The 22,173-nt window shown below is 43.0% G+C and overlaps 1 protein-coding gene across 1 annotated transcript in view; it reads right to left on the minus strand.

Annotated features, from left to right (window-relative positions):
- Positions 1 to 1,968: 1,968 nt before the first annotated feature.
- Positions 1,969 to 22,173, minus strand: part of kcnh5b (potassium voltage-gated channel, subfamily H (eag-related), member 5b) — a 102,694-nt gene continuing 82,489 nt past the window's right edge. The window contains exon 14 of the mRNA XM_054796686.1: positions 1,969 to 6,125. Coding sequence (XP_054652661.1) covers positions 5,127 to 6,125 — 999 coding nt within the window. The 3' untranslated portion in view covers positions 1,969 to 5,126. The remainder of the gene's footprint in view (positions 6,126 to 22,173) is intronic.

Genomic DNA, 22,173 nt, shown 5'->3' on the forward strand with positions numbered 1-22,173 from the left:
ATGATAGGATGAGTCCACTTTGGGAACGTCCCTAAACCGTCTTTTACTGATTGGACACAAAGGCTGTGTCTCAACTGGCACACTTGCGTACTTACACCTAGTCTTTTGAGTGCATAAATCAGACCCTCCAGGATTTTGCGGCATTGCGATTGTGCCGTTTCTCGCAAATTCAACCCATTTGCGCAAATTCTGTGCGACCTTGCAACTTTGTCCAATCCCCGAAACTTCCCCGCGCATCTTGGCTGATCGTCGTCATTTTCTCCACGCGAATTTGTCCCTGAGCAGTGCTCAGATGCACACGTGTCCCTGCATGGCCCACTCACTTCCTTGTTTACACTGACAGAGATGTGGACGTGTAATGATAAACCTCTCATCGTCTCTCATTTACCAACACAAATCAGCGCTATAGATCGCTCTCAACACTTCCCCAATAACGTGACGAACTTCGTGCAAAGTGTTTGGACATAAAGGAAAGTTTACGATGGACAAGCACTTTTTAAACGTAAAACATCCGTGGAGAATTTCTGCAATTTGTAGACGACAGAGCAGACGGCGGACAATAAGGGAACCTTTGGTAGTGCTTGTTTTACAAACTATGCCCTGCATTTGTGTGAATTGGTCACATACTGTGTGTAAAAATGGCAGCGGATGGAACACACTGTAGGAAAATGTTGCTTAAGAGATGTTGGTAAACACACTAATCCTAAACATACACTTTATCAATAAAAAATAGATTGAAAATGACCTTACGAGACATATGTACCCTATGTCACCCCTCAACCATTTTTGTTACACTGCACCTTTTTAAGGGAGAACACTAGAAATGAAGCTTGGATATACTTTAAAGTAGTCTCTGTACAGCTGGTATAGAAAGTATCATTTTTATAGTAATGTGCCTTGAGAGTATTTTCATAGTTGAGGCGTCTTCATATGAAGGCTGACATCATTTTGTACGGGTGTACTTGGTTGTGGCTGAGTAAAGCCTATTTACAATGTTGTGTGTCATGTTGCTAAGATGCTTGTTCAATAATGACTTATTATTCTTATTCAATGTCCCTCTTATAATTACACAGAGGGAAAATCACAATGATTTACTGCAACTTTTACTTTCTGCTGCAATTTTATCGCAACTTCCATTGCAATTAAAAAAAAAAAAAAAACTCCTGCAAAATTAGGCATCTCAAAAAAGGCCCGCGAGATCCTGGCTGGGGGGCCTTGTAAATTGTTAGTGTTCAAAGTTGAATGTGCATGTTTTATTATATTTGTTAAAATCCTGGGCTGCACGGTGGTCTAGTGGTTAGCACGTTGGCCACACAGTCAGGAGATCTGGAAGATCTAGTTTGGATCTCCGCTTGGCATTTCTGTGTGGAGTTTGCATGTTCTCCCCGTGCATGGTGGGTTTTCTCCAGGTACTCCGTTTTCCTCCCACATTCCAAAAACATGCATGTTAGGTTAACTGGTGACTCTAAATTGTCCATAGGTATGAATGTGAGTGTGAATGGTTGTTTGTCTATATGTGCCCTGCCATTGGCTGGCGACCAGTCCAGGGTGTGTCCCACCTGTCACCCCCCCGAAGTCAGCTGGGATGGGCTCCAGCATACCCCCGCGACCCTAATGAGGAGAAGCGGCATAGAAAATGGATGGATGGATGTTAAAATCCTGTGCTTTTTGGGGTTACGGGAACAAAGAACACTTAAAACCTTGATAAGTAAACTGTCAAATATAAGCTGATGCATCCATCCATCCATTTTCTATGCTGCTAATCCTCATTAGGGTCGCAGGGGTATGCTGGAGCCTATCCCAGCTGACTTCGGGCGAGAGGCGGGGTACACCCTGGACTGGTCACCAGCCAATCGCGTCGCCAGTTAACCTAACATGCATGTTTCTGGAATGTGGGAGGAAACCGGAGTACCTGGAGAAAACCCACGCACACACGGGGAGAACATGCACACTGCACACAGAGATGCCAAGCGGAGATCCAAACTAGATCTTCCAGATCTCCTGACTGTGTGGCCAACATGCTAACCACTCGGCCACCAACAAGAGACGGTGCGGTGCATTCACGCTGAGTAGTACGCCAAAAGGCAGTGCACTGTCAGTACCAGGATGTTTCACTCAAAATGGTGAAGTGTGCAGTCATGGACACTTACCAACCTCAATAGTTGCCTTTGGCTACGTAGAGGAAGGGAATGTACTAACTCGATTCACCCCAGTTTTCATATGATTCTGTTTTTGTCAATTTTTTTTATTCGTCATTTATGATTATTTCACAATCATGTAAAATATTTTGTATAAAATCTATTTTTGTTCATATTTGTGTGTGTTTGGAACGGATTCATTGGATTTATATTAATTATTTTCTATAGGAAAAAATGCCTTGGTTTTCGTCTGACCTTTTGGAACAAATGAATGACGAAACCCAGGTAAGTGTACAATGACAGTAAATGATTTGGGACAGTACTACATTGTCATAATTCACACACTCACGAACTACAGTAAGTACACAGTGTACACAGTATACTTATTGAAGTGTACTGGCATAAGTGTTCCATTTGATACACAGCCGGAATGTACTTTAGAAGGTTGAAATACGCTGTCTTTTCAGTGCTTGCATTCAAACATCAATCATCTTGCAGAAGACATGCAAAGGAAGCAAGTACAATTTCAAAAAAACAACGTGCATGACCTCTGCATCCACCATGTAACAGACAGCATTTCTTTAAAAAACAGCAAATATATTTAAAAAAAAAAAAAAACAACAACATTCAAGTGCTTGTCAAAAGGAGATGTTCGAAAAGGCTCTTTTTAAAAAAAAAAAAAGTGTGTGTAAAAGTATAAGTTGTGTTCTTGTGATATATTTCCTATTTACATAATCCTAGAAATGAATATTCTGGGATGTTGGAAGCTCAATTAGTTTTATCAACACTGGATGGCAGGAAATAAAAACCCGAGCAAATGTTTTTAGAATCAAAGGAAATTCATCCGATCCTTTCTGGACCGTTATTAAAATATAATTGTGGCGATTCAATTTAGATGTAAGCTCTCTAATGGAAAAGTTTGAGACGGGAAAAGGAGGGCAAACTCTGTTAGCTTGATGAGCTAACAATGCTAACAAGAGTTAGCCAACACTGCCAGCTAGATGGACACCGCCAACGCTGCTCGCTTCACGGCGTTGTCAAACATGATGTAAAGCTTGGGGTCAACTTCTATATTAGCTTGTAATATTCAACATGATTTTTTAACAAAATCCCATTTAGCACGTTAGCATGCTGCAGATAAGAACTAAGGGATTGTTCTACATGATGAAATGCTAACTAATCTTGACATCAAGTCCAATTTGGATGGTAAATATAAACAGCATGCTGCTACGTTCTTCAAACACACACAGGGGGCGCTCCGATTGGGTATAATCTCTGAGCAGCTAACATTAGCTTATTAAACGAAGAATCCATCACAATCAGTTTGTGTTCATTAATAAGAGTTGCATAGCTCTGCGCCGCATTTGATCCTTGATAAGCGTCACAATATTCTGAAAGTGCTGCTGAGGAGCCGCTGAGCAAGGCACTTACCTCCTCCTACACACCCCCACTGCGGCAGAGGATGCGCCCAGAGGTACACATCACAAACAACCAGCAGGCGGCGCCTTTCCTTGTTTCAATCAAGTACTGAAAGTGAGATCACGTCAGGTCGACACACGCCATGTTTAGCAACTGGAGAGCTTCACTGACAGCATTAGCTTGTGTGGGTTTTTTTTTTTTTTACAGGAGAAGCTAATATGTCGCCCCCTACTGGTTTGGAGTGTGAACTACAAAGTGGCATGTTTATTAATTGTGCCTTAAAACTGCAAGGTGACTTCACTGCAACCACCGTACCACGTAGCAACGACGCTAGCAAGCTTACAACAGCTCTCTGTTCCGTACCACGATAGCTACACAAAGTGCTTCCTGTCATTTGTCACACATGCAGAGCAATGCATAGACACAAAGGGGGAGTACTGGAGGCGGGGGGCGTTTGGGTTCTATCTGGACCTCCACACAGGAAGCAGCAAGAGCATCAACTGCACCGCAAATGCCCGCCCCCTGTCAATCAGTCAGCTGTAGACAGTTAGGCTACGTTCACACTGCAGGTCAATTCTGGTTTTGTCATCTGATTTCAGTGTGAACAGTATAATTCCAATTTTTTCAAAGGCAAACCAAGCCTCTTTCGTACGTGGGCAGAAATCCCACATCAGTCTGGACGCGTATGTAGCAAAAATTCTTCTTCTCATCCGAAAATGATTTAATAAATGTGTCAGTGAAGCGAGTCACATCAGCGTCCCACCACTCCTGCCTCCGACTCCTCACCCACACAGGAATTGTAACATAAAATCCAAATGGGGCATCGTACCCTGCAGTGTGAACATAGTATGAGAAAATCTGTGTTTGTAATATTTGGCCCTTCCACTACCACGACATTTAATCTCATAGCGCATGTGTGTTAGCTATAAATACATACGGTATAAAGTAGAATAACTACAAAAGGGACTCTAAAGGGGAGCCTGGAGGTGCTCCTAATGGAAGCTTAAAGACTAAAGACAGCCCGCTAGAGGACAGTGACTCATATTTCAATGACATGTACCTAATAATGTGTAAGTGTAGCATTTAGCGTGAAGAGCTATATCAAAATAACGCAGTGTGTGTATCGTCCAAACTTTCCTAACTTTGATGCTCTCGCTGCTCCATATGAGCAGCCGACGCTAAAAAATGTGGCCTTTTTAACAGAGGATTTGAGTGCCACCAAAAATAGAAAGTTATTAATCAGTATATAAAAGACATCTACATCTTTTGGTTGCCTGTTGTGGTGTTTCACGTAGCAGGCGAAGAGAAGAAACCACTCGAGAGGGCAGACTTTGAGACATGCTCCTTCAGTCTTTGTAGTGCTACCAGTGTGCAAACCCTGAATGTCCACTTCTGAAAAAGATATCTGATGTCCATTAAAAGTTCCTCTGCATGCACTGAGTGTGTGTGGCAGGCCAGAGTCCAGCTGGACATGCATAGACGGGTATGTACAATCAGTGTGCAAACGTTTAGCAGCAACGTGAGTGGACCCGGCATTAAAAGGGTTCCGGGTTTGTCCACGTCGCTGGCTCAGCTGTCTTCAGTGTCAGGCGAGACAGGCCTGGAAACCGTGAAAATGTCCTGCCGTCGTATTTTGGTCTTGGGGGTGGGGGCCGGGGCGGCAGGGGGCGCCGCAGACAACCTGCGCTTGTCTGACAGAAGTTTGATGATCTCGGCCACCTGACCCTCCAGAGCCCCCAGACGGCCCCCCAGACTGTGGATGTTCTCCCGGAGCTCCAGCCGGGTCTCATGCAGCGCTGCCTGCAGGGCCTGCTCGGGGATGGGGCAGAAGGGGTGAGGGGACGCCAGCGAGGGGGGGCTGTGCAGGAGAGGGGTGGCGGCGGCAGGGGTGCGCGCCTCTCCGGCCCGGTCAATGCGCAGCTCGCTCTTGGTGATGCCGCTGTCGCACGAGTCAGTCTTACGCAACGGGTTGGTGCCGGACACGCCCCCCTCCTCGATGTCCCCGCCCCGCCCTCCCTCCTGAACTTTGACCTCCTGGGAGAGCATCTCCACGGAAATAGCCTTGTTGTTCAGCCCGTCAACATGGCGGGCTTCACTGGGCGCCACATTGCTTTTCAGACGCATCCAGCCGCTGGTCCTGAGCGGTGTGTGTGCGAGCGGCGGGCTGGTGCACACCTTCAAGCTGACGCTCTGATCGGCGGGCCGCAGGTCCAGCGTGTTGTTCTGCTTGGCGGGGGTCTCGCTATAGACCACCTGAGACACGGTGAGCACGCTGCTGCTGGGCGGGGCTCCGTTCTGCAGGTGCGCTCGCTGCAGGCTGAGAGGCAGGGAGTGCTGCAGGCTCGAGTGGCCCAGCTGCAGGCTGTGGGGGTGCAGGTGCTGGTTCTTGTCCGGGTCTGAATGTGAGGCGGCGGCAGCGCCCTGGTTCCGAAGCTCCTTCTGCTGTTTGAACTTCTGGAAAAGCTTGCGAACGGGATGATCCTGAGGGATGGTGAGCTGGACCTCGTTCTTGGCTCGCTGGCGCTCCTCCTCCTCCTTCTTTACCTCACTGATCTTGCGGAAAATGATCTGAAGAAGAAGCAGAGCAGAACCACTGAGAACATCTTATGAATACCATGAATGACCATCTTGTGTCGTTCTGCATTGCTGCAGAGTCTTGTGATGGAAATCAGTGAGTGTTGACTTTGTGACCCAGGTTGCGGTCCATGTATCAGGTGTAAATGACACAACCCCCACCCCCTTGCAGTGTCCCATAGCCTGTGAGGCGCCAGCTTCTCCTCTGGCTCCTCTTCCTCGCTAATTACACTCTGAAACACCTGCCAGGCAGCCGGCACTTATTCCTGCTTAAATGACCACCGGCAGAATCAATACCTGACACTTCATCTGTACTCCCTCCCGCCTGACCTTAACCTCCATGTCTCCTGCTCATCCAGCTTGAGAGCAGGCAGAGACGAAGACTCTGCCCCCCTGCAACCCCCCCGCCCCCCCTCCTCAGTTATTGTTAATTGTTAGCTAGCTGGAGGATGAACACTTTCATTAAATTAACGACGAACTGCACAGAGAGGATGAAATGTGGAAACATCTCCTGGGATGAGAACAGCTTCCACTCTTCTGGGAGGACTTTTTACAACAGATACGGACAAGCTACAACCTGTGACGCTTGTGGAGGTTTCCAGGTTATTTCTTTTCAACTTTTAACATGGAAGCTGTAGTCGGCAATAGAATTTTAACTATCGTAATGGTTTCTGACGCGAGAGGCTCTACAGTAGTGATATACGGGTCATTACGGTAATCATAGGGACTATGTCACAGCAGTTCCAGGAAGAGGTTTAGATACAAAGCAGAGTGGGGGGGTTGTTTACAGGGTGAGGGGGAAGTGAGAAGGGTCAGAGAAGAAAGCTTTCTGTGACAAAGCGCTTCAGAAAAGTGATAGAGTCAAACCTCAGATTCTCATGCACTGTCTCAGTTATTGTACAACATTGCACGTAACAAATTGTTGTATTTGACCTTTGGTACGTTGACTCTGGTGGTATTACTAAAGTTATGGATGGACTACTCCCAGCATTGCTTGTTTATTCAGTCATCTTGGGTCACAAACCCAACACCACATCTGGCAATCCTGAGATGACGCAATACTACGGTATCCTGCCACCCATTGGTTAACCCAAACTTTCACAGTCCCGTACCCCTTCAGACATTTGACCTGAAGTCATGTACCCCCGACTCCTGCACACTTGGAAAAGCATAAACCAGTGTCTTTAAGTCCCACCCTTGAGAAGAAAGAAGAAATCAAGGACGCTAATGTTGTGAAAGGGGTAAAGGTGTGAACAAAAGCAGACCACAAACGATGGAAGATGTTGAGAAGTTGTTGGTGGTGTGGATCCTCCACTAGAGTCTTCAATAAAAGCAAAAGTGATGTTAAACGTACGTACAATTCAGTTTTCGACCTTTTGGATGGGATTAATAATGCAAAGTGAGGTACCACTGTATTTTTATTGTATTTTTTAACGTTAGTTTTTGTGTTTGGTACTTTTTTGCTGTGTTTTTGCTTAATTGCAGAATGTGTTGAGGTCATCTGGGAAGAAAACAAGGAAGAGCGTTCACGTCCTTTACTCATGTACATTCTGAGTGTCTTCAGTAAAAACTTTTTAAGTTGGCCTGGCATGATGCCGTTTTTAGAATGTTGTAATGGAAAGCAAGATCCATCTGTTTAAAGTACAGTGGAACCTTGGTTTTCACCATGAATCCATTCCAAAATGTACGAAATCTAAAACTATTTTTCCCATCGCAAATTACTGTATGTAAATCCATGCAAATTGGTCCCAGACACCAAAAAATAACAACACAAGATACTTTTAACGTAGAACAATTATAACTGTGAAGAAAACAATTGAAAAATGCATATAAATGAAGAATGGACGGGATAAATGAACATTTAATGTCACTTTTACCTTGATTGAAAACTCTTACTGACAGAGATGCCGATGGTGAGGGAGGAGGGGAGCAGAGAGCCGCGTGGACACCACCTTCATTTTGTGCTGAGTTCTTTTTCAATTCAATCGTGTTTCTCACCTTCTTTATCAACGTGCTTTATCAACTTTGTTTGGCCCCATGGTGGGTTATTTTGCAGCCTTGATATCCCGCCCCAAAATGCAGAGACTTGTGGTGTAACTGTGTTAGTTAGTAAAGAACTACAGAGTCAAATGCTGCTGATGTCCTAAGACAGGCGACAGAGCTGGGGGACAATGACTTCCGGTTCCTGTTCCATAGCATGCTAACAGGCACGTTGTAATACGGACACGTTACTAACACACTTGGACTCACGCAGTGTGTTGATAACACAACAAGACCGACTCAACAAAGCTTGGGGTTCTTGGATTGAACATCTGTGGAATGATAGAGCAGGAAATGCACTGGTTTGTGTAACGTTCTCATCTGCGTTTGCCTAATGAATGAGCCCTACAAAAAATACAAATTACCCAATGTACCCCGTGAAGGAAAACGTTTGCCCACCCCGGCTGTACAAGATTTGTTACCCAGCGTTCCTTGTGGGTTATAAATGACTTGTTGTGTTATCTTTTGGTAGCAGTGTGAGTGAGCTAGGCATTTGGTTTGATGACTTGCTGTTGTTTTGAGTGAAAATCAAGCTGATTCAAAGAACACCCCAAGCAGGTTGAAGTTTGCCTCTGACTGCTTTCTGTGCAAATGAAGCTTTACCAGTACAGTATAGTGCAAATGAGGTGAGTATTCCACCAATAAATGGCCTAATTATAATTAATTATAAGCACAAAATAGCAAGTTTTCCCACAAAAACTAAATAATGGTTTGATAAAAAATGTGTGAATTTGCAGCGTTGTGAATACTGAATCATGAATATGCAGGGATGCACTGTGTACTCTTTTCACTCCTTTTTTCATATGGACATATTTTGTCTTGTTAAGGTGTCTTGTACCTTCAGGGACACCAATGGACTCATTGCTGTCCCTGTCTTATTCCGTCTAAAAATGTGTTCCTAAGTAGGAAAGGTCAGTCATTTCACGCTGAAGTCGTTATAGCTAACAAGTGTGAAGGCAGCAGCGTTGCCGCAGGTGATAATGAGTCTCAGGTTCAAAGTGATGCGCTCCTTCCGGTTGCCATGGTTACAGGGTGGCGAGTGGGCGCACGGAAAAGTCTGATTAAAGTCAAGTAAGTTAGTCGTCACAAAGTGGGGAACTGGAAATACACACAACATCATCCACACTGGGGAAAATAAGTAGTTGATCCCCTGCTGACTTTGCAAGTTAGGACATGAATACGACAATCATGTCTTTATGGGATTTTGGGCAGAGAAACATCCCCACGGCAGAATGTTTTCACCTCCACGCTTGCTGTTTGACTCATATTCACCGTTTCTCCGCCTCCAAACACGTCCGGTCCACTTGATGCCAAAGAGCTCCATTTTGCTCTGATGTGACCACATCATATTCTCCCAAGCCTTGTGTTCACTGTCAAACGTAGTTGGTCGTGCGATTTTTGGCGTTCCCGAAATCGCTGCATTTTTTGAGGGCTTTTTTTTGTCCGCGGAGAACGTAGTTGTGGTGACCAGGAAGGAGTAAGGTCTTGACACGCATGGAGAACGCACGAAATATCTGAATGTGCGTTGGCCGCACTGATTACTTGCTGTGTGTGGGGTGCACGTGTGCCGCACAACACACACAGGAGTCCACAAGTGCGACGTACGAAGACGTACCAAGTGCGGAAGTTTGTCTTGCAACCGGAAAAAAAACATAAGCGCCCGTAGAGTTTGTTTGACATGACAAAGAACCTCTGCGGCCGGTCTGCAGCTCGAAAATCAGCATGGCCCACGCGTGCCCCCCGTACATTTCTTGCGTTTTTTTTCATGTTGAACGGCCGTAGGAGCCCATACGACCGGTTGTGACCTAGACCTCAGATTCATGGCTGGGTAGACACTGAAAAAATGTTAATACAGGCTGCTCATTAGGAGGATAACAAGAAAAAGAAGAGAATAATTCACTTTTGTTTAAAAAATGTCTTCAAATTGTTTTCAAATACTTCTTAGTCCCATTTTTTTTGACTGGAAAGCATTTCCTATTTGCTTTCTGTGTTTTATCTTTATACGAAGCACATGCAGCCTTTCCTTCTCCAGGAAAGGTTCAGATACTTTCTTGTAGAGGCCGATTAGGACGTATCACCGATTAATCAACATTGGTAAATATGTAACCGATATATTCACTTTATTTGCTGTGCGGAGATTCTGTCGCTGCATTTCTGTGTGTTCTGGCATGTCCTTATGTTGGCAGTGTTACTAATTAAAGACTTATCTATGATCCGCTTGCACAAAAGTGGGATATGTTCTGACATAAGTTACCATGGAGATTTATCCTGTGGCGTAAGCCTGCTCCAGACCAGGCTACAGTCCAGGATCTAAATAATCTCATCACTTGTCTCAGTCAGCAGTCACCATAAATGGAAACCAATATTATTATTCCACTGCCCACTACACATGGTTATCACATTCAACTACACCCACTGTCGTTATTTCAACATGTCATCATTACCCAGAAGCTTTAGTGCTTGAGGGGAAACGGAAGTATACACGCTGTTGAAGCTACGAGCGAGTAATGGCGATGTGCTAATAAAGCAAAGACTTCATAGACATTGGTGTTCACCACTGTTCCTGATTTGTGAAACAAGCAACAAACATATCATTATTTAACTATTTGGTTTTAATTATGATGATTTCAGCAGCAGTGAGTGTGTAGCAAGTGTGTATTTGTGCACTACTTATGTACAAAGTATTGCATCTCAATATTGCATATTGTATCTCTACAATACTTTGCCACGCTTTTGGTCTTTGTTTTATGACTGTGGCGGTGTTGCCTTTCTTTTTTATTTGTTCTTTTGCGTCCTTGTAAGCCTCTATGAGGATTTCCACTTCTGTCGGGACAAAGTACACCGCTCTCATTGCCGTGGTGAATCGTTGACTCTGTGATCGATAGCGGGGTCTATTTAAGGAAGATACATACGTATACTGATCCGGGATTTGTTCCGCCTAGCTTGATTAAACCGTGTCTATTCATGGGCTTTGTACAACCAGTTAAGCATAGACGCTCTTGTTTTGGGTTGGTTGAGATCAGCTCAGTCAGTCTCTGCTTTTTGCAGATGATGAGGTCCTGCTGGTTTCATCGAGCGGTGAACTTCAACTTTTCACCATCCAGCCGGAGATCATCAGTGTATCGCACTGGATAACCAGCCCTTTTTCTATCGTGCAAGACGCCGGATTCACCAGACTTGTGGAGTTCCTCGGGCCGCGCTTTGCCATGAACAATCGCAGGTATTTGTCAGATGTTTGCGTGCAGTTGTACAATGTTGTTCACAGCCACGTCGAGAAGCTAATTCGTGATGCTGTATCCATTAGCTTCACAACAGGTATGTGTGTCGGTGTCGGTTGATATCGGAATCAGAAATTGAGAGTTGGACAATATTGGCATATCGGATATCGACAAAAAAGCCAATATCGGACATCCCTATTTGATATTTTTTTTGTTATTATTATTCTTTTTTTTTCCATCATGACTGGTGAGGCCTCCCCTGACTGCACATCACTGATCTCAATCTATAACAGTAAAGTGTCATACTAATGTTTTTCCTGCTGACTGTGCTCCCAACTCCCTCGACATCTTAAACCAGCTCCTCCCTTGCCATTGTGGGCTGGTCCCTCACCTTTCTCACAATCATCCTGAGCTCCACCAAGGTGAAATCTTGCATGGAGCCCAGTGGTGATTGACTCTCACCTTGTGTTTCTTACATTTATGAATGACTGCAGCAATAGCGCTCTCCAAGCTCACCAAGCATCTTGTTGATGCTCTTGTAGTCCATTCCAGTCTTGTGCAGGTCTACAGCCTTGTCCCTGAGGTCCTTTGACAGCTCTTTGGTCTTGCCCATGGTCATGATGGAGGAGAGGTTTAAAAGGAAGAGAGTTTTGTGTCACAGGTGTCTTTTATCCACATTATGAGTTGAGATTAGAAGTACAGTGGTACTTCGGTTTTCAAAACTGAAACATACAAAAACCGATGCAATTTTTTTCCATGGGAAATAATATACCATATTTTCTGGACTATAAGTCACACTTTTTTCATGGTTTGGCTGATCCTGCGACTTATACTCCAGAGCGACTTATATGTTTTTTTTCACACTGACAGTCATGAGAGGGCACTCTAGGTGTGTGTGCCAGTATCTGCTACTGCTATCACTCCTGTACCATTAAAAATGTACAATGTAAGCATCAACTTATAAGACAACTGAGAAAGACGGAACAAGCTGCAAGTAAACTGGTCATGTTATGTTGTCATGTTATGTTATTGTTAAGTTCACATACCATCCATACACGTTATGTTAACAGACGCCTATTTAGCCTGTTTTTCTCCATTTTATTGGTATTGCTATAACTTGCCTTTCAAGATGAAATGTCTGTTCTTGGTCTCTGATTTTATCAAATAAATTTCCCCCCAAAAATGTGACTTATAGTCCAGTGCAACTTATATGTTTTTTTCTTCTTCATTGTGCATTTTTGTCCAGTGCGATTTATAATCTGGAAAATACGGTAAATCCACTCTAATTCATTCCAGACACCAAAACATATGATCAAAAATAGATTTTATAGAGAAAAAATAATTTAAAATAATAATTGGATAGAACTTATTGTTGATACGGACGTTCTGTACATCCTAGCAAGACTGAATTAAATAGAATTCACCTTGCTGGCACGGGTTATTTGGTAGTCACACTCAATAAAAAATGCACGGACAGTGAATCAGCAACGCGTAGAGTGCTTTGTTTGGGCATTTTGCGGAACGATAAGGTAAAAAAATATAGTTGGCTAAAATATAGTTGGCTACTTCGCTGATTTCACTTATTGCGGGCTATTTTTGAAAACCTATCCCCGGCGATAAACGAGGGAACACTATATTATATATACGGTAGATATACAGTATATATATATATATATATGTTTTTTGTACGAAAACCGGCGCAAAATTTTAGTGGAAATTTTCGATGAAAACCGAGTTATATGAAAACTGAGGCGTATACAAAAACCGCGATTTGACTGTACTTGACTGTGTGTGTTTAATGGGGACATAACCACTCTGGGGGGCGTCAGAATGCTTGCTGGTTGGTGGGGGATCAAATGTTACGGTATGGCTGGTGCTGTCAGAAGCTTGACGCCCAGTGTGCAAAGACGAGTGCAAAAATAAATGTTCTTTAATTGTTTAAAGCAGGAGCGAACAAAAGGCGACAGAGAAAAAGCTCTGTAATAAAAGTACAGGTAGTCCAGGTAAGTGGATAGTTCAGGTAACAGCACTGATTAGGCGACGAGGTGCATAGGAAGCACAGACAAAATGACAATTGGCCGCATGAAGCGGCTGCGTGAAGCGGCTGTCTCCGCCACCACGCAGGAAGTACAGCTCTCCAAAATAAAGGCGCAGGACAGGAAGAACTCGCTCCTGTCCTGCAAAACCTAACATCAAATACTTATTTCACTCAATGAAATACAAATACATATATATTTTTTACATTCTGTCTCTCTGTTACAATAAAGATACCATAAAAATGGATGTACTGTTCATATTTTTGTAAGGGGGTAAACTTACAAGGACAGCAGGGATCAAATACTTATTTTACCCACTGTACATCACCACTTTTAAGAAAGTCATTGTGTTCGCATCGTCTCGCGTGGTCATGTGGTCACACACGTAAAAGTGAACCGGCAAGTGAACCTGCTGATGAAGGTACAGGTCCCTGTGGCGACCATAAAGCGTGCGGAGTCAAAGTTAATGTCAAGGCATGAAGGAAGGCGTCGGCATAAAAGCTCTCAAGATGATTACGCTCTCTTCGGAACTAATGGAATATTTCACTTAAAACTTCACTTCAATAAATGCACAATAACTAATGTGATGAAATAAAAGTGAAATCCTCCACATATTTACAGTAACGTCAGTAAAGTAAAGCATTGCTGTGATGCAGCTGCTCATGACAGCGAGCATTCATTTGAGCGCTGACTGCACACAGAGAGACATTGTAATTAATTATCAAAACTTTTTTTTATTGAGGAAGAAGATTCCAGAAGGAGACACAGCGGCCGACGCTAGCTAACGTCTACTAGCCGCTGTTTAAATATGGATGAGGCAAGCAGTTGGGGTTTATTTAGGGTGTCGCACTCCGACTGACTGATGTTTTCATTTCACCACGTTTCTGACTGGAGGCAAAGAAAATAGAAAGCGGTAGAGCTCATAAATCACAGCAGCCGCAGAGGAAGACAATTGCATAAGATTACAGTACAACAACATCGTGTACATGGACTGTGTACTTTACTGTACTGCACTGCGGCCTTTCAGTGACCATAATGATATTCCTGCTAATCAAACACTGGGGAAATTAAGAGTTGAACAACACAGCAGAATAATTGCATCCCTGGTAATGTAGCATTATGCAGAGCGCAGGTTTATGTTACTATGGCTGGACTGTGGAAAATATTGATAAATATAAGTATAAAAATGAGGAAAACGGGACTCGAGCTGTGGCGATAAAACAGACGACAATGTTAGCGGCGAGCAAGACGTGAGAGTCGGTCACTTTGCTGGCAAATTTAGCGTCAGTGCTGATTCAAAGACGTCACAAAGCATCACAGCATATCATAGCAATCCCCAGATACGAGCGCAACAGTCTTTTGAGCAATGTTGCAATAGGTAGTAGCTCACCAAAGGGTGAACGAACATTTGCTTCAACTCAATTTTTTAACTGTTCGATTCAAACACGATGCCTCTGTTTAAAGGCAACTGACCTGCAGCCTCCTCCCCCCGACCATGCCTACTCTGTTCCGATTGGTCAGGGGTTGAGGGTATGCTCCAGCCTCCCCCCACAAAAGTTGACTATTAAGCCTTGACAGGACGATGACAAAAACAGCCTTGGAAAGTGATGATTGACAGCCGGTCATTTCTGCATCATCACTCCTCTGAGCATCCTAGTGGACGTCTCGCCATCTGATGTCACCCTGGTGTCTTTTTACCGCCGTGATGCTTGGCATTGCTAACGCAGAGCTGCCAGCAGTCACACGCCAGCACCGCTGCCTGCTCGTTCATCACTGTAATTGTCCGGCAGGAAGCGGCTGGTGGTGGCATGCACACAAGACCGAGGGCTCCATGAGAGACGAGCGCGACTTGTTTGTCTTTCATGATGCAGCAAAAACATCACCAAGCTTGACACTGCAGATAAACTGCACATGTGGGGTGACTTTTTAACAACATCTGTCAAAATATTAGATATCGTTTACACATATAAGACGACTTCAGAAATGCACCGGTGTTCCTTGAAAACATCCCAGTTCTTGCATGGACAGCAAGCATACTCACTGGAAATGTCACCTACTGAGCATGTCTGGGATGCTCTGGATCTGCATATACGGTATCTGATGCAAATGGTGGCTGCCACCAGATACTGACTAGTTTTCGGACACCCTGGTCCCACACCAATACATTTAAGCTGCATAATTTGGAGTGGAGTGGAGCCTTTTATTGTGGCTAACCTATGGCAACACCTGTGCAATAATCATGCTGTGAAATCAGCATCTTGATATGCCGCACCTAACAGGTATTATGCTCACTAACACAGATTTAGACAGATTGGTGAACAATATTTGAGAGCGATAGGCCTTTTGTGCAAGGACTCTAAATGGATAGGACTGTCGGCTCGACTGCCAATGTATGTAACAGAGCATAGTATGTAATGGAGCTGAAAGTCTGCCATGATGACGAGAGAGGTGGGCAGGGCTAGACCCACAACAGTGTACAATGTATCCACGAGCTTTGACCTGAGTGTGGTCCATAAACTTTGATGAAATGAACGTTATTTACTGACCAGAATGAATATATATCTAGTGGAGTCCCACACAATATACACTTTGTTAGTCTTGTTAGTTTATTAGTTAGATTTATAACGCTGGTTGTTGTAAATAAACTATCATTATAAACCTGTCTTTGAAAAATAGAAATGACAAATCTGGTTTTATGGACCCGCTATTGGTGCAATTAATGGCTGTGCAGTGTGCTGAGTACATATTCACAATGCAATGTTTCTGGATTCTGTTCATCATGGTGGCCAAACCTGCGCAGGGCATACTATGGAAGTGGATGCCGAGGGGGCAATCCTTAGAGTCCTTGCTTTTGTGTATGTAGAAAAAGGTCAGCTCATGGGGTGTAGTGTACAGTCATCCGTCGCCACTTTGCGGTCCGAATTTGGCGGCTTCACTCTATCAAAATGTTTCAGAATAGGTGTCAGTAATGTTACTGTAATGTTCGGTGAGACACACAAACAGCAGACTTGATCGCCGAAAAAACAGGCTTATATTGCAGGTTTGAATGGTCTCACAAGAGGCACAATAATCCCTAATAAAAAAACGGGCTACTGTTGTGGCCGTAACCCACAGCAACATGAAACTCAACTCAACTCTGAAACCCTGTGGTCACCTACTGTCCCCCACTCATTCTGCTCCCTTAGGGAACACATTTATAGTAACACACACATGCACAAGTCTTATTTTTGTCTAAAATGGTTCATTTACTCTTATTATGTCTCCCATATTGGGTAATACAAGTGTAAAGGTGACTATAGGGTAGTTAGTTCCTGTCAAGCGGGCTGTAATCATGTTAAAACCCGTATTTAGGAAGTTATAAATAGGTTTTCTATGCTCCATGACGGAGATATTCCATTTATAAATAAGGAATCCAATTCGCAGAAATTCACCTATCAAAGTCGAGTCTGCAACAAATAAGCCACGATAAACAAGAAATGACTGTTTACAAAAAAATGTAAACATTTGTTTAAAAAACACTGTTATTAAATATATTAAATATATGTATATTTATTACATTCATTATATTATGATTATTGTTGTAACAGTCATTATTTCTGCTGTTATTTTTTTAAAATATTAGTTTAAAATCTGATTAATAAGAATAACAGGAATTACAAAAATAAATAGTAAACTAAAACTAAAATGAAGACATCAAGATCAAACGTGTCACGTGACAGGGGTGACGAGACGAGGAGACAAGAGACACAGACGCGTCGGTTGCATCTGCATGTGTCAACGTGTCCTCTTATGCAAAGTAGTGTGTCTCATAAAGATGATGTAGATGCTTGGAAGACCTCTTAGCTTTTAGACGTCATAAAAATGTTGAAAAGAAGCTGGCAGAGAGCAGCTGATGTCGTTTAAAGACGACAAAGCATTCACGCTGGTCTTAAAATGTGGAAATACGAATGAACTCCTTGAACACTGCTATATTGCTTTGTTTACATGTTACAAACAGTAAAACATTCTTATATTTAAGGGCACGTAAGTGCACAAAGAAGCTAAGCGCTGTTAATAGTAAAATGTGATATACAATAATAGCTGCTTTGTTTGGAATAAGTATAACAATAAAGTCTTTGGTACAGGCTGAACTGACTTCTTGCGCACGGTGCTTGTGTTCTTAAAGGCAAGACATTTTATCACAGCTGCACTGAGCTTGACACATGTCCACTTTATTAGGTATATTTGAGCTCTGGGGGTCCCCCCGTGAAAGACCAGCTCTTAGTAGTCTGCTCACGGCCTCTTGTGGTCCCACCAGATGCACTGTGAGATGTAATAGCTCAAACGTTACGTATCTGTGGGGACTTTAATCCCGCATGGTTCAGGAACAAATTATACGTGCTGGTGAGAGGCGCCTTCCGTCCCTCTGCTGATTAAATTCTTTGTTTGCACTCACGCACCAAGCAGCAGCAGCTTGCCGATGATAGATGGACACCGGATTGAGTCCAACAACAAAAGCGGGACGTGACTATTGACTGGAGAAAACATGAAATAGCAACGGGCTGTCAGTATAAAGCTGCTAAAAATAATGATGATGCTGCTGGTGTTTAATGTAGGAAGCATTTGTTTGTGTGTCAACATGAAGATGACTCCTCCCTGTGTGCACACATGCAGGTGGTCAAGCAACGACTGCACACCTGGAATGTTCTTTCCTATTAGGTGGCTCATTTATCAGAATTTAATTTGATGTCTTGATAGCATCCAGTCCAGGGTGTACCCAGGCTCTCGCCCGATGTCATCTAATATAGGCTCCAGCTTCCCTATAGCTATCTATATCTATCTATCTATATCTAGATCTAGATCTAGATCTAGATCTAGATCTAGATCTAGATATATATATATATATAGTCTGATAGGTATCTGGGCTCCAAACACCGCCGGGTCCTGGTTTACAAGCATCATCAACTGGGCTAGAACCAGCTGTTCATCTACAGTAAGCTTTTCCTAAGCGCAATACAGAGGTAGGCACGTCTGTGGTACGTGTTGCCTCTACAAATAATATTTTTTTCATATCAGTGACTGCCAAATGAGATCACTTTCCCACTGTATAAACAGTATCATAAAACATCGTCAAACAATTACAGAACATACTTAGTCACGTTTAAACATCCAGTGAGAGAAATACAGTAATAAAAAAAGCATTGCTCTGCAAAAATCTTCCAAACACTTAATCAAGCAAGAACTATCGGGGCTCCATATCTCAAACCCAACAGGCTACTCAGAGGACACCTTAATATTTGAAGCGTGATTCCAAAACAAGAACGACTTCAGCACGTATTGATTCAGTGTAATCTTTGTGTTGACAGAAACCTGAGCAGACTGGCATACATATGCCAAGATATAGGGGAAGGGGATGTTGTAGTTTATGCAAGAGATACTTTAAAAGCTTCACAGATTGAATGGCCTGAATTAAGGGTGCGCCAATCGATCGGCCACACATCAAAATCGTCGGAAAAAGCATGTGGTCGGCACATGCCGATACATACCTTTCAACGGCGTTCACAAAAGCATCACCTCTGGAATGCAGAAAGCCAAAACGTACTTGTCATTTGTGAGAGTGATATCAATTTTGCACCCTGCAATTATTAACATTAAAAAACAAAAATTTAATACAGCATTCGGGGGGGCGGAAGTTGGCGTGGTGTGGTGAGTTTTCAAAGCTTGCGATGTGATCATCGGTCGGGCGGCGGCTAATGTCGCCACCAGTGGACACTCGCCTGTGTTTGCATGGCAGTTGGAAGTCTGAGGCGGACAGTTCGAAAAGTGGTTGCATTCATCGTACTGGATGGCCAGCCTTTGTCGCCAGTGGCGGTGTTTGTCGACTGCCTGGGAGTCCTGCTGGAGTGCCATCAAGTCTCTTTAAAGAGGGCGTCTCATCCTCCCATCCAAGTTTCACCAGTGATATTACAGTAAGTTCTCTTGAAAAAGTAAGTCAAATATGTTTTTGTCTAAATGAAGGTGATTTTATGGTTCCCCTGTCATATCATATATCCAATAGTAAATTTTTAAATTGACACTTAACCCATGTGATCGGTATCGGTTTCAGCCAATTTCACTAATGGATGATCAGTATCAGAATCGGCAGCATAAAACCCTGATCGGAGCATCCCAAGCCTGAATATATTAAACTGGAATGTGTGGTCTTTTAATTGGTGATTTTAATATCAATTGGGATAGCAAAGAAAATACAATTTGAAACATAACAGAGATTTTCAGTACGGTTCCATGAACTGAAACGCCAACACATGTAACTAACCGGTCAAAAACAAGAATAGAGCTTCTATTTTCAAATACAAATGAAAGAATTGTTAAAATCTGTATTGTTTAACTGGTCTTTCCGATATAAATGCCATCTTTTTTGCTGGGAAACTAAAAATACGTTTCCAAATCTCTTGCACTGTTACTCAGAGCTCCTCATCCTGCTATGATGTAGTCCCAAAAGGCCAACATCAAAATCTAGCACGGGCCCGGAAGGAGATAGTTTGGACTGAAATTGTTTCTTGTTCTGACATCACAGCAAACAGTGTTACTTTCTACTGTAAATGTATAAAGATATATGTATCTCAGCTTCATTTACAAAGAGGAGAAAGAGAAACAAAAAAACTAAAGGTGATCTAGAGTACCATGGCTTAATGAGGACTGCAGGAAATGAATGAAGACGACGGACAACTACTTAACAAAATCACTCCTCAGTCACATAATTGTGGTAAGTTACATCTATGGTCACAGCCTCCCTGGGGGTAGGCTGAAACATGGCTGCCAATGGTCGCCTATGGTCTCTTCGACCACCACCAAATATTCATACAACAGTGTGGGCAACATTGGAAGCAAGGTGGGTGAAGTGTCTTGCCCAGGGACACAACAACAGTGACTCGACGGATGGAGCGAAGATGGAACCGCCAACCTTCAAACCAGTTCCTGGACGACCTGCTCTACCTCCTTCGCCACTGCCACCCAATGGCATAACTTTAGTAAATAAATTAACTAGTGAAAGAACGAAACAAGGTAATCAACTACAGCTACAAATCTATAATGAACTTGTTATGTTTTTTTTATTCAGTTCAAGAAATTACACAGCTTTTTACATCTTGTGAAAATGTATCTTACCCAATTAATGACTTCCTGGCTATCTTCACAATAGCCCAAATCAGGAAGTCAGATGTAGCTTCTATTATAAGTGAACTAAAAAGTTCAAAAGCTAAAGATGTGTACAGTCATGGCCAAAAGTTTTGAGAATGACACAAATATTAATTTTCACAAAGTCTGCTGCCTCAGTTTTTATGATGCCAATTTGCATATACTCCAGAATGTTATGTATGAAGAGTGATAAGATGAAAGGCAATTCATTGCAAAGTCCCTCTTTGTCTTAAAAATGAACTGAATCCCAACAAACATTTCTACTGCATTTTAGCCCGCCTAACATAGGTGAGATGAGAGTGCTGACAAGGAAAAAGGCTGGAGATGACTCTGTCATCCTGATTGAGTGAGAATAACAGACTGGAAGCTTTAAAAGGTGGTGTTTTTGGTGTTTTTGTTCTTCTTCTGTTAACCATGGTTACTACACAGTCATCATTGCTTTGAACTAAAAAGGCTTCGCAGGCAAAGATATTGCTGCACCTCAATCAATCATTGATAGCATCATCAAGAACTTCCAGGAGAGAGGATCGGTTGCTGTGAAGAAGGCTTCAGTGCGCCCAAGAAGGACCGTGTCTGAAACTTATCTGTGGGATCGGGACCCTACCAATGCAGCGCTTGCTCTGGAATGCTTGTAATTATTAATTTCAGTATACCATAGTAACATTTGACAAAAATATCCAAATCAATGAAGCAGCAAGATCCATGTAAACCAATACTTGTGTCATTCTCAAAACGTGTGGCCATGACTGTATGACCTGGATGCAAATTTTAGAAGATGCACAAAGATTCCTCGATGTGCCTGATAACACATCTAATTAATCTGTCAATTTGTCGTTGTGTTGCTCCTGCAGCGTGGCCACAATTAATCCAATTCTCAAATCCCGTAACAAAGCAGATGCTAACGTCGCAAAACTGAAAGTGATCAATCATCTAAATAACGGTAATAACCCTCTGTATGCTGTCAGCAGTATCAAATACCCACCTCTGGACTGTCAGGCTGGAGTACCCCAGGGTTCCATACTTGGACCTATTGTATTTTCATGATATATCAATGCATGTTTGCGAAGACCTCACTATTATATTATGCAGATGATGCTGTCATTTTTACAAATGCCAAGTCTGACATAGAAGTCCCAAAAAGGTTGACATCAGCAATCACATGTATCGATGAGTCTTGTTAAATCATGTCTTTTACTTAACATCTTCTCCTCTTCTTCATTTCTCTTCTTTCTAAAACGTGCACCCGATGACTTTGACTTTTTCTTTTCCATGACACAAATGACAATTAATCGTCAACCCCCACCGTCACTAAACAAGCAGTCAAAGCTAAACCAGCTCATATTGCCTCACAACTCCCTCCTTTTTATTTCACATTTTCTTTTTTTCTTTTGTCCTGTCCAGCCATTGGGGCAGATAGTATTGTTGATTTAAATGCCCTTACGTGCTCAACAGATTTCCTCTGCCAGGGAAAAGTGTGAGATACAGTGTGAGTTATACAGAATTTACTTGACTTTGACGTTTTGTTATGCAAATTTGAAGCGGACGGACTGGAGCAGGAGGGGATAGAGAAGA

This window comes from Dunckerocampus dactyliophorus, chromosome 13, assembly GCF_027744805.1.
Source record: "Dunckerocampus dactyliophorus isolate RoL2022-P2 chromosome 13, RoL_Ddac_1.1, whole genome shotgun sequence".
In the NCBI taxonomy this organism is placed as follows: Eukaryota; Metazoa; Chordata; class Actinopteri; order Syngnathiformes; family Syngnathidae; genus Dunckerocampus; species Dunckerocampus dactyliophorus.